General features: G+C 35.1%; 1 protein-coding gene across 2 annotated transcripts; it reads right to left on the reverse strand.

The window, feature by feature from the left end:
• Positions 1 to 792: 792 nt before the first annotated feature.
• On the reverse strand, positions 793 to 12,243 carry LOC104094913 (alpha-amylase 3, chloroplastic). Of its 2 annotated transcripts, none has more exons than XM_009600936.3 (13): positions 11,919 to 12,243; positions 10,890 to 11,020; positions 10,321 to 10,375; positions 10,027 to 10,149; positions 9,733 to 9,853; positions 8,962 to 9,311; positions 6,791 to 7,461; positions 5,966 to 6,155; positions 5,227 to 5,333; positions 3,841 to 4,090; positions 3,570 to 3,692; positions 2,091 to 2,258; positions 793 to 1,411 (listed from the first exon to the last, which is right to left on the reverse strand). In XM_009600936.3, exons 1-13 carry the CDS (start codon positions 12,177 to 12,179, stop codon positions 1,253 to 1,255), a joined length of 2,709 nt encoding a protein of 902 aa, XP_009599231.1. In that variant the 5' UTR covers positions 12,180 to 12,243; the 3' UTR covers positions 793 to 1,252. The 2 variants fall into 2 exon arrangements, with proteins under 2 accessions (XP_009599231.1, XP_009599230.1); XM_009600935.3 differs by having other exon boundaries at positions 10,321 to 10,378.
• Between the last annotated feature and the right edge of the window lie 1,366 nt (positions 12,244 to 13,609).

The raw sequence follows: 13,609 nt of genomic DNA on the forward strand, positions 1-13,609 counted from the left end.
AAAATAACTCTTGCTCTTCATGATAATTTCGACTCAAGAATGAAAACTTAAAACTTAAAGACGACATTTGAGATGCCTGTAAGTATTCAAGCGTCTGCAGTTTGCAGTTATAGTATATAAACTAAACTCACTTAAAAGGCGATCTTGTGGTCCGGCCCTTCCCCGGACCCCGCGCATAGCGAGAGCTTAGTGCACTGGGCTGCCCTTTTCAGTTGAAATCGAAATGAAAAACTAATTTCTCGATTTTTGACAGAGATAATACAAGATGTTTATAAAAACATTTGCAGATTAAACCCAGCGAGTTAGTTTAAACGACATTGAACATCTCGAGCTTTTGGGAGTTGATTTCACGTTTCTTTAAACATTTTAAAGGATTCCATATTATGACAAGATAAAAATGAATTGACTCATATTAACCCATATTTTACGGGAGCATTTTTTTTTTTTTATTCCCCCCTCCCTTTGATTCCTCTTTGTTGGAGTTATTGCTCCTTTTGTAACTTTAACCCATGACCCTGGGGTTGTATAGGTAGGGGTGCCGACGATCTGAGCAACCCCTTCTTGTCACGTGCAGGTTGAATACAAGTTGATCTCGTGTGGGTTAGACCGGATCAACCTATTTTGGGTCAAATTTGCCACTAATCTTTAGTATTCTCATCAAGTGAACTCAAATCTTTACAAATTAGGACTATTGTCCGAATCATCATGACAGGCAGTAGCTTCAGTGACCGAGCCAGAAACTCCATTATTTACATCATTACCAGACTACTATTCTGAGCAAGGCAAGCTTGATTCAGTAAAAGAAATAAAGTACAATTTATCAATAGGTACATTCCAATATTTATACAAAAATAATGTTGTCCTGATGCCAATATGGCTACTAGTTGTACAGAAGTCCTTACATCTACAAAGCCTCTATCGTCTAAGAAGGCAATACAATGTAGTGGTTCTATATACATTTTTTACCAGACTGTATACAGTGTCCGTGATTTCACGAAATCTAATAAGTAATATTAACTACAACTCTTGCTCTTCGTACTTTTTAGAACTATTTTTACTCCAACAACTTAAATTAACTACCCATATCAGGCTTAAGTTGCAGCAAAACTAATATACCGCTGCAGTACAACATTTTGATGACATTAGTTCCTTCCATCTCCACTCACTTGGCAGACAAATTGGTGCAACATTAACCTCAAACATGTCCGAATAGTTTCTAGTCCTTTGACACAGCGTAAGAGAGTGATTTTTCTTATGAAGATTCCCAAACCTTGTAATTGTTACCCTCAGCAGCCAACGACCATCTCTGATCCCCACTTGGAGGCTCATAGTGGCCTGGTCCTATTTTAACAGCCAGCTTATCATCAACAACTGCTGCATAAACATCCCTTTCGGCCTTAGTTATTTTCACCTGATTCAGACAGACGGCTTAGCATGTTGGGAATAGGATTGGTTTTGCATCCACATTACGAAAAGATATCTTGATAAGGCCCATAGGAACAGAATTTTAAAATAACAAAGCTTGTTTCAGAGTATTTTAAGTATTTGAATTACTAACTATAAAACACCTCAGCATTAAAAAAAACCTAATCCCCACCTTCATAACTATACCAGGGTCAGAAACGGAAATTATTGCAGCTGACTAGCAAATACCAGTTCCACTGTTGTTAACAATTTGAATATATGTGTTGAATTCATACAAAATACCATTCTGACATACTTTTTAATAGAAATATAATGCTTCACCTTACGATGATCTTATCACCTGATACTTCCCAAGATTGAACAACCAAGGTTCATGTATTGCAAGCATGTAATATTTATTTGTTAGTTCTTTCTAGAGGTCCTTTTCACTGTATCATAACTAGGCAATTCTAAAAAAGAGTTGGCTTCATGTTGATTTGTCAGAACAGAAAATAAGGAAATGGAGAGGCCATATGTTAACTGAAGAAATATAGAATGTTTGTTATCCTCTTCTCTCCTTCCCCTATTCATTCAAAATCGATCAACCATAAATTTTCAGATTAGGCTGAAATTAACCTCAGAAGTCAAATGAACCTGCATCAGTCAACATGGTTTTTGAGACTTACCATACTCCGACAGTTGATCTTATTCCGCTTTCTGAGTGACATAAGAGTTCCTATTTCAGATCGATAACCAGAGAAAATGTGATCAAAGAAGACTGACGGGGTTCCAGGGTGAGTCAGGATATAGGCATAACCTTGCATCTCCTTCCCACCAGGAAATCTCCAATGACCCTTCAAGGAAAAGGCCCAAAAAAAAGTTAACGATGAAAAGCAAGTCAGATCTTATGCTTACTCGGTATTATCCAACCATCTAGCGAACAAAAAATTACAAGCCCATTGAGGAGATCATGAGACAAGCCCTACGCATTGGACTAGAGATTCAGAATGAGAAAGAAAAATATGGAACTAAAATAAGGTTATGTTACCCAAAAGAATAAAAGATAACAACAAATAATAACGATAAGGACTCCATTTGGATTATTTAATGCACCGGCTCGTGAAAAATTCCAGATTTGCAACTAACAAACTCTAAGCACTGGTGAAAATGTAAAGAAAGATTTTGAAGAACATCAATGGAAAGTTTGGAGTGATACTTAAATGAGACAAAATCCATTTCAAAAAAAACAATTATTAGATTTACTATTATCCCATTAATTCATACAGGCAAACAAAAATTTGAGCTCAAACGCATGGACTTTATTGATGAGTCCAAATGGAACCTAAGAGAGATGATCTAGTACCAAAAAAGTACCGAAGACTTTTAGGGTATGTTTGGAAAGCCACCAGGTAATTGGAATTGGTGTAATTACTATGGTAGTAATTACACAACCTAGTAATTACATAGTTGTGTAATTACGATGACCTGTTTGTTTGTCATAGTGTAATTACAGTGTAATTACAAGTTTACTGTTTGGTTGCACAAGTGTAATTACATAGTTAGATTAAATTTTAAATGAAATAATTATCAAAACTTAAAAGTTAATATAATAAATATATGCCTATAAATTTTTATACGTATAAATGATATAATATTTGGTATTTAAGATGTATATCTTTTTTGTGAATATACATTAATTAGTAATCATATATTTATAACCAATATTGTAAAAATAATTTATATATATTTTTAAAATTAATAATATATAGTTTAGATACTTACAAAAACTAAAAATATATGTTTTGTAAGAACATCATGGAATTCATGTTTGATAAAATAAATTAATATTTATAAATATAATGTCATAACATTATTCAAATGTTTGACAAAACTAATCTATCAATTCTAACTAAAAAATAAACAACATACAATGTGAGCCAATACTACTAAAACAAGTAAATTGGAACTATGAATATAACACAATTCCAAAATTCAAAAAAAAAAAATAGTTTAACATATGTCAAATTCCAACATAATAATAGTAAGTTCCACTACAACTTAAGATTAGGAAACGTAATAAGTTTATAACCACATTCAACAATGAAATTCCACTTTAGTCCTCTAGAAAATACACCAGTAAATATAGACACTAAAAGCATATTTACCTGTGTAGAACCAGTATCATGATTCTCTATAAAGGTAACAGCACGAGATGGCCACCACCCAACAACACCAGGAGGTTTTCCCTTCTGATCCGATAATCGCCAGTATTCACATCTCTCAATTGCCTAATTACATAGAAGTTGAAAGGAAATGCTGTTAACACCAGGAAAAAGTGATTTCCAACCACTTCTCTTTCTTTTTTATTATTATAACAAGTACTGCTGGCCAAGTACTTGTATCCACTGTGCCAGGAGCAAAGTTTGAGAAACTTACAGAATGAAGAATTCCCTTTGTTGTCACGTCAAATGCTCCTGCAGTTCCATTAGTAGCATTGATCCAGTCAACAATTCTCTGCCGATGCGCATCTTGATTGTGATCCATCTCTCCATAAGTATAACTGAGTGAATCCCAATACTCGCCCACAGCAAAGTAAGGCTCAGTTGAGTCCAAGTAATCCTTCACATAACCACCCCAGAACCCACGAACAAAATCAAGCCTCCACCCATCATAACCAATTTCCTCCCTGGCAAATCAGTGCAGTCATAAAAATTTGTTACAAGGTGACCTTTGAAGTTGGAACATTCTTGGGTAAGACATTGGAAGAAAGTAAAACAGAGACAATTATATTGTATCCTATGCAAGAAAACAGCATCTTCATACAATGAGGCAGAAATACCCAAGAAACAGATGGAGAAATACCCACTTCTTACACAGTTTAACAGTTGGGCAACTCCACTTGGTATTTCAGTCTTCTTCATGAGCGGGTGCAATCAAAGAGACAAAGACAGTTATTACCAAAGGAGCGGACGGGATAAAATGACAACATCCTGTGGTCATGGATGAGATACTAATCCTGCTGCTATATGCAAGTGAATAAAGTAAAGAGCTACTGATACTGATTATCTGTTCACAAAAATGGACAGTGCAGCACAGGAAGCAGCTGTTGAATCTACAACTATCAATCGAAATTATTTGTTTCTGAATGTCGTAAAGGATATTGTTTGCACCTCATTTACTTTTTTCACATTTTGAATCAAAGCATTAGTGTGGATCAAGTATTCTAGTCCTTTGGCCAACCACAATTTCAATTTTAACTGCCTTCAATTATCGACTGCTTTCTTTGAGATTGTGTTAAAATTTAGAGAAAAATTGACATCTGATGTCTTCCAGAGTGATAGCAGTACATTTCAGGTCTTCTCTTTAAGCACTACTCAATTTCCATCTACCGTCTCTTTCCTATTCTTGACACAGAATGCATCAATCTTCCGAAACCCAGAAGTCCTGTCTGAACCACCAGATATTTATATTATGTTGGCAACTGTTCCTAATGTGCTTGACATAGAGACATTGCAGAATTTTTTTTTTCTTGATAAGTAATCGAACATATGTACAGAATCAGAGACGAATCTCTTTCTCTTAATTAAGTGCTTTGTATTTTGATATGTAGTGTCAACAAATTTTAATCCTGATTGACAGACATCAAATTTACTTCGACATTGCCAATGCATAATTATTGTTAAATAGCTAGGTCACTAAAATCCCAGGCATACAAGTACAAGGATGACATTCTCTTGCTTTGACGATCAAAAGGTGTTCAGATGAAAATAAAAGGGGGGAAAGAAGAACAATGGTATAGGTCAAAAGCTATGAGAATTAAACCTCAGCCAGTGTAACCATTCCTTGATATCCTTTCTCACAAATTCCTGGGAATGATCAATGTTAGGAGCAGCATGGAAGTTATCTCCACTACTTTTGTTACCCCTTCCCTGTAGAAATAAAAGGTAGTTTAGACATCTGATTCAGCAGATCTTGTAAAAACACGTCAGTATATCATAGGGTAAGGGAAGCAATAATGTCCTGATAGCCACAATGTCTGAACTATTCTTTGCTAAACCATAGTAGAGGAGTTGCAGAACATTTCGTTGGCGATTAATAGATATTCTAAAGAGTAACCTAGTCAATTTGAAAGCAAGAATGAAAATCAAATGAGTATAGCAAAGTGTAGCTCCGCACACACACCATCTATAGCAAAACTCATATATATCATTAGTCGGGACAATCGTTAGCAAAACCCATACATGGAAACATTTAGACCTTTCATTTTTCCAACTTTAACAGCACTTCAAAAAACCTTACTTGTTTTGACATATCAAATATTTTAATGTAAATTTTTTCTCTGAACTAATATTTCACTGCAATTTATTTCAAATAACAAAATAATGATGGGTATACTATTCATTAAATGGTGGACAGGCACATTCTCAAACATTTGAGTTTGCTACTTTGCGCCCTCTCTGAATTTGTGATTATTTATAATCTTCCAGTGAAGGACAAGCATCACCGCAAAAGTTTCCTTTGCTAGTACAACAGCAAGGCAAAATCTAAGAAAAGCACACACCTGGAAATGTGGATCATCAGCAACAACTGCACGATCATCCCAATTTAAACGACCACCAAAGATATTCCATATACCATTTTGGTTACGTTCACTTGCACATCTATGATTTAAGACAACATCACCGAGAACCTTGATGCCCACTTCATGGAATTTCTTTACAGTAACTTTCAATTCATCAAAACTACCATATCTGACAAAGATACAGAAAAACAATGCAAAAGTTGAGATACCCTAAACAAGTCAAGATGATAAATAAAAATAAGAACACAAACCGAGGGAGCAATAAGTATGCTTCATTTAAGTCTCATTTGACCTGGTAGGAACTATCTAATCATTGTTCAAAATGAAGGATAAAATAAGATGCTAATTCTGTACTAAGGAATAGCCTACTTGAACCAGAGAAAGACAGAAAGCAGAACCAGAAATCTAGATAACAAAACAGATATTCTTACTGCGTTATTTTGCATGTTTAGTCATAACAAGCGAGTAGAAAATGAGAGATATGTCTGATCTTCTGCTGGGAAAAAGGAATGACGTAGTAAGAGCAATGTGCCCCTTCTTAATTATTGGCATATCCCCCAGTTTAACTTCAAATAAAGAGGCTAATAGCCAAGAGAAATTGAGTTCTCATCCATAATAACCCTAACAATAGATTGCCCTTCTTAATGTTTGGCGTATCTCCTACTTTAAATTATAAATGGAAAAAAATACTAGAACTTGTAGGAGATACTTAGAATTTCATCTCATAAATCTAGAAGGGATATCCATGACTTACGTTTTAAATTTGACCAAAAATGGAAGTGAAGAAAATTTTTATTATAATACCTGGAATTTAAGTTATATAAATCCCTAGGCATGTAGCCTTCGGGTGACACCGAGTCAGTTGGTGGAGGTAACCAGATGACACTGAATCCAAGTGAAGATAACTCTGTAGCTTTTTCATGTAGCTCCACGTACCATCTTCCAGATTTATGAGATTCCCAATTGAAACCTTGGCACAAAATTTCAAATCCTGAACCAGTACCTGAAGATACTTTGACATCAGGTTGTGAAACTTCAGCTTCAGAAACAACATTTTCTGGAATTGTTGGGATTGAACTTCTGAATATACTATAAGCTTCCGCGGCAAGCTTCTCAATTTCTTGAAGAATGTTTTCTTGTGTTTCCTTGCTTTTTGTCTTCCGACTCTTTTCAGAGGAAATGTCAGTCACCAAATTCCTTATCTCCTTTATTATTTCATCAGTAAACACAGAGCCTGCTTGTTTCTCCTCCGGAGCACGGTTGAGTATCTCTGAAGAATTTGACTCTTCATCTTGTTTTGTCTCCTCCAAATGCTTTGTGCTAGACTGATATATGCCACCTGACAAAGGTATATAAAAGTCGTTTCCCTTACAATTCAACCATGTATTTTCATCCAGCTTCACCACAAAGACAAATCCGGAAAGTCCTCCGTCCAAAGTAAACAGTCCGGAAGAACCATTGCCTCCCTCTTTTCTCTGTCATGAGAGCATATATCATCAATAAGCAAAGAATGGCTGGTCTTAGGAACAAAAGGTTACTAGTTCTTTCTGGTCAGTGAGACACATTTTTCAAAGAAAAGTGAATGAGATGATAATAGAGAAAAAGAGACCCACAACTATTGCATGGCAATTTTGTTTCTGAATATGGATCGATTCTAAGTAATAGTAGCACTCTGCATAAATCCGTGCCGGGAGATAAACTAGTATTTGAGAAGAATGCTAGAAACTAGTATTTGAGAAGAATGCTAGACACACCATATAGGACCCTTCCATCATGTTGGAGATTCAGGGCGAATCTAAAATACTGTAGTTGTTGAAGGGGGAAAAGATTGCAAACTTTTAAGAGCTTGATGACAGAAGTGACCTTATTTGCCCAGGTATCAATGAAGATTCCAAGAATTAAGCACTTCACAGAATCCTTGATTGGATGTTACGATAGTCAATAATCCAAAATACCAGGTTAGAGAATCTGGCTGGTGGAATCCAACGACTTACTGGTCAGGAACAGATTCACATGGCAAGTTCATATTTTGTTTCTATAAGTACTTTTTTTAATATACCAGCACTAAAATAGTGCTTACAAAATTACATCAGTCTTAGACTGATTCCTTTAGAACGATTCACACGGCACTTTCATTGGATAAAATGTTAATATGAAAATGCTCGTATCCTTGCTAGACTCAATTGAACCACACAACAAAGGTAAAATTGGACCAGCAGATTAAAATCTTAAAATAGAAAAGGTTATTGCATCCTTTCATTCATTAAAGAAGAAGAGAAAGATTAGTTTATCTGTATGAACACATACTAGCTATTACAAACGCACAACCTTACACATTTGCAATATCCAGAACTATTGAGCCACTATCAAGCAGAACGTGTAGGGAGGGCAATGATTTCCATTTTCTGAGGCTTCTCAAGTATTAAAAGCGGTAGATCCGGCCAAGGAATAAACATATGACCAATGGAAAGAAGAAAAAAGGAAGAAAATTTAGTACTCCCTCTATCCCAAAAAAATTAATCTTACTCCCCTTTTGTGGACCGTCCCAAATTGTGTCCAGTTTTCCTCTAAAAAAAGGCTTTAATACAGTGAAACACAAATACTAAGCAATTCACATGTTCCACTCCTTTCTAAAATAATCACACCGGGAAACTAAGACCGTTAACTTGGATGGAGGGGAGTATAAATGAAGATTCCAGGCTTAAAGGACTTTGAAAAATCCAGGATTGGAGATTACCATGGTAACAAAGCTACAGTACCAGGTTTTGGTCACTAATCTACAATACCAGGTCGGAGAAACCTGGTTGTAGAATTCAATGACTTGTTGGTAAGAAACAGATTAAATTAGATAACATTAGAGGTTAAAAGAACAGCATTTTCATTGGATAAGATTAGAGGCTTGTACTCTTGCTAGTCTCAATTGAACTACACAACTAAGGTAGAAATGGAAAGTTCGTTAATCGAAAAATAAGTACCTGCAGCAAAGTCCTCAGTGCCTTATTCTTGAACACTACTGTTTCCGCTGGATATGGCATTGTAGGAAGTTCCCATGTTTTAGCATCATCTTTGCAGACTCCCCAGTGAAGAACTACATTTCCAGGTAAGTCGGTATCTATATACAAGATATTCTTTTTAGTCTCTGGACAGTGCTTAACAGAGACACTAACAGTGTTATCAACAAGAGTCTCTTTTACTATGGTATGCACTTCATAGAACCCTTCAAGACGCTTGCTTTTCACACTAGACCCATCATTGCTGCTTGCTTCCCCTTTTGAGGGAGCTGCTTCTGGCTTAAGGAGGATGTTCGACAGCTGCCCTAGCGGTCCTGCAATAAAAAAAAGAGCTACTGAACTTTTACAACTTGAATTTGGAAAGACACAACATTACTCAAACAAGACATAGACATAGAGGGTCTTTCTGTCTCTGCTAATATTTCAGCTAAGCACAATAATGGATTGATAATTAATTTCTATGAACTTATCAAAAAAAAAACCTATTGTAATACTAAATTGAGGAAAAATAGAAATTCATAACAGTAATGCATCATATATCATAAACAGATATAATCCTTGTTTAACCTAGGTAAATAATTTTCATTGTTAGAAAAGATAGGTTTCGACATATTTGAGTTGTTTTTCCTTCGGAGGAAATCAGCCAGGCTAACATGAAATAGATTGCGTATAAGGGCAGACGATAGAAGAATGAACGTATTTGTACATTTCACGACAAAAAGTATCCTAAACAACCTGGCCATATGCCTGATCCCTTTTTAACTCCAACAATATTAGCATCATCTTCAAGGTAGTCAATAAGAGGAATCTTGAAGTCCCGCCCTCTGTGCTGATACCAAACTCCAGTTTCCTCATCCTGTATCATCAAAATAAAACGGCAAAAAAGCACCATCACAACCAAAAAAGTGAACACCAAAGCTATCAGAGGAGCAGTAATGCAGTATACATGAAGATGGTTCTTGTTGAATGTGTCCTAAGCAGCATAATACGTAAAGAAGAAAGCCTAAACATCTAAGCGTAGAAGTCCACCTTCAACACAAAATTTATAGCTGCAATAGACCACGTAGACCTTATGTCAATCTTCACTTCCTGAAACTTTTCTCCTTCCAAAATCGTGGATGACCCTTTCAAAGGAGTTTCAATTGCGTAATCCTGTAACAGTAATGAAATTCCCATTTAAAGAAAAGATATGAGAAATGTAGGAAAAAGGTAGACGAACACCTTCGCGGAAATTGAAAATTAAAGTGATTATATCCACATTCAGAGAAGAAATATTAACAAAACAAGAACGAGCAAACTTCCACGAGAAAGAGTACTAGACACCTTTATGGCGATCGAACCCGAGGGCCGCATCTCTGGAGGAGGTTGATCCCATTCACTGCCGGATAAAAAATGCAAAATTTAGAAACAATGTATCCAGCGTCGTTAGGTATTCAACAACTATTGAAGCACAAGTTCATGAGGTATAAATCTCTAAATCAAAACTAAAAGATCAGACCATCCCCATCCGAAAGACCATTGGCGGAGCTAGCTTGGAGAAAGGGGGTTCAATTGAATCTCCTTCGCTGAAAAATTATACTATTGAAATAAGGTAAAAACTAGTTCTTTTTGGTTGTATATAAGTTGTTGAATCCCCTTGATGATATGAGGAAAATTTTAGTAAAGTGGCACAGGGGTTTCAAAAATTACTTTTGATCACAGGTTCAATTCCCACATGAGACATTTTTGAATCCCCTTATATAAAATCCTTGCTCCGCCACAGCAAAAGACTAAAACTTGACATTAAATTTAAATCCTTCCTATAAAAGATAATGTAAGAAAATTACACCTTAGTTATTTCTACCTCCAAAGCACAAAAAATAGCAGAACTTCCATTATCAAACCAGACTAACCTGCCAGCATCACCAGCATAATGGACCCCCCAATGAAGAATCCATTTCCCTGGAACGCTACATCCCACGGAGAGGTGCCAATTCTCTTCGTCTTTCCCCTTATCTAATCTGATGGCTATCTTTCCTTCAGCCTGCAATAAGCCAATCAACACCTCAGCAGCTCTTAATCTTTCTCTACTTCACTATCGGTAAAACAAATGACACTTACACAAAGCACAAATATTTAACAAAGAAAACAGAGGAGCGTCAAATATATTACTCCCTCCAATTTCAATTTATGTGGACCTATTTGACTAAGCACGGAATTTAAGAAAAAAATGAATACCTATGGATCTTATGGTTTTAAACATACCACAATATTTGTGTAATTATAAAACTTAAGAGTAAAATTGGAAGTTTAAGTTAAATTGCTTCCAATTTTAAAAAGAGGTCATTCTTTCTAGACTAGACCAAAATAAAATAGGGCCACATAAACGGAAAACTACAGACCTAAGAATGAAGATTTCAAATTTCCAATTATTCTCTCTCGTTTTTGTAAGCTTGATCAATTTATCTTCTTCTATTCTCCTTCTTTTTCTTCCTCTTGAGCGAACATAAATGTGAATAGTTGCTTCTCTCACTTGTCCAAAGATAGGATGATATTCAGGAAGCAATGACGGAGACAATACACCTCTCAGTTATGCAGAGATTTATACAATTTTTACCTTGATAATAATTCAAACAATTCTGTTCTAAATAAGTTGAACTACTCCGTGAACTTAATAAAGGGATTGTTTTTTTTTAATTGTTAACTTAACAAAGAGGAATTTTTTCACAGAATTGGCGGCAAACCGCGAAAACTCAATTCAATTAGCTCCAAACACTCCTTAATTCCTACAAAACGTCTCATTTCTATTGATTCAATGAATTTTCAAACACAATAATTAGAGCCAAGATAAAAGTAGAGCACGCCATATAGAAATCGGCGAATCTCTAACTTAATAATACACATACACACGAAAAAGAAAATATCTAATACAGGTATTTTACCCTTTCCGGTCGTTTCACCGAGAAAGTCTCTGTTAAAACGACGTCGGACTGTTCCGATGTCTCAATGACGGCAGCGTCGGTGGAGCTAGCTCGGAGAGCGAACGTTATCCGGCGAGGCCGGAATCTCAAAGTCACGTTACCGGAGAGCGGCTTCCGAGAGTAATTTAGAGAAAAATGAGGGGTTATTTTTGGATTTAAATAAAGTTTTGGGCTTCGCCGTAGACTATGACCGACGAGAGGCTCTATAGTAACAGTCGACATTTATTTTCCGGTCGCTAGATCTCTCACCTGAAAAGCATGAGAAAAAAAGAGAGAACGAAAATAATTTGGTTTGTCAGATATATATAGTGGATAATTATTGCTTTTTCGGTTCTCTGATGTTCAAACACTTTCTTTTCATAACATAATCTTTACTCTTTTTAAAAGGATTACGAAAAGTACCCCTAAAGTAATCTGAATTAGCGATCAGGCACCGCACTTTTAAAAAAGAATGTTGCAATAATAATTTATAATCCAAATTGACCTTGCTTTTAGTTTTTGCAAAACAATTTTCGCAAATCTTTTTTGCAAGGCATAGTTTAAACAAACAAAAGAATGTTTGAAAGTTGTTAAAAAATATTTTATATCATGCATAACAAAAATTTATTTTAAAAATGGTATCGATAAAGTTTCAAATGATTGTAAATTTTATTTATTTAGTGGACACATATTTGATTAATATATGCTACTATTCATATATAAAGACCTATAATTCTAGATCCCATCTGGATAAATGTGTCCATTGTAAATTGCAGAGTAGATGGCAACTGAGGTAATTAATGGGTACTCTATAGCAATAATGATAATAAAATAATGACTTGATTATATTAAGATGATAAAGTAATGGGCCAAACCAGGGGGAAAAGAAAAAAGTATTTGCTGTTTGTCGGAAAGGGATTGCACTTTCCATCGGCTACGGACTTGAGACTTGGAGAGTACTATTCTATATAATACTTCCAACTTTACGTAGATTCGAAGTTTCTCTCTCTCTCTCTCTCTCAATTCGGGGTCCCAAACTGAAATAATATCTGAAATATCTCAATTCAAATTGCTTATTTGGGATCCGTTTTTGCCAAAATAAATTTGAATTTTATTTGGCAAACACATGCAAAATTTCAAATCCCAATATCAGTTCAATAGGTGGTTTTGAGCCAAAATATCACTATTACATTTTAAAAAAAATTACCCCAAACTTTTGTATTTTATAAAAGAGTCCACCATTTATTATTTTGTAACAATGTTGCTTCGTTTTCTCGGTCACCTGATAGTGTATCATGTAATTCTTAATAAAAATGATAATTTTGTATCAAATTTATTTATGTTCAGGACTATGGTTTGCGATAATATAATGAATGTTATTGATAATGGTACTGCTGGATATTTGTGATAGTTTTTAGAACTTGTGGGTATAAGTCATGTTTCATGTTTTTCCAAAATAAATTTGGGGAATATGTTTTGAAAACTGATGTCCAAACATATTTTCATCTTCAAACCAAACTTCACCTAAATCAGATTTTTCAGAATAAATTTGGGAATCTATGGCCAAACGCTAGCTTGATAAAGACCTGTCATTATTTTAACTGGCTATGATTTTTTTTTAGTTGGTTTTAATTTCTACTATAATAATTTACTGTATTTTTATATATTTCAAA

Source organism: Nicotiana tomentosiformis, chromosome 10 (assembly GCF_000390325.3).
Source record: "Nicotiana tomentosiformis chromosome 10, ASM39032v3, whole genome shotgun sequence".
Classification (NCBI taxonomy): domain Eukaryota; kingdom Viridiplantae; phylum Streptophyta; class Magnoliopsida; order Solanales; family Solanaceae; genus Nicotiana; species Nicotiana tomentosiformis.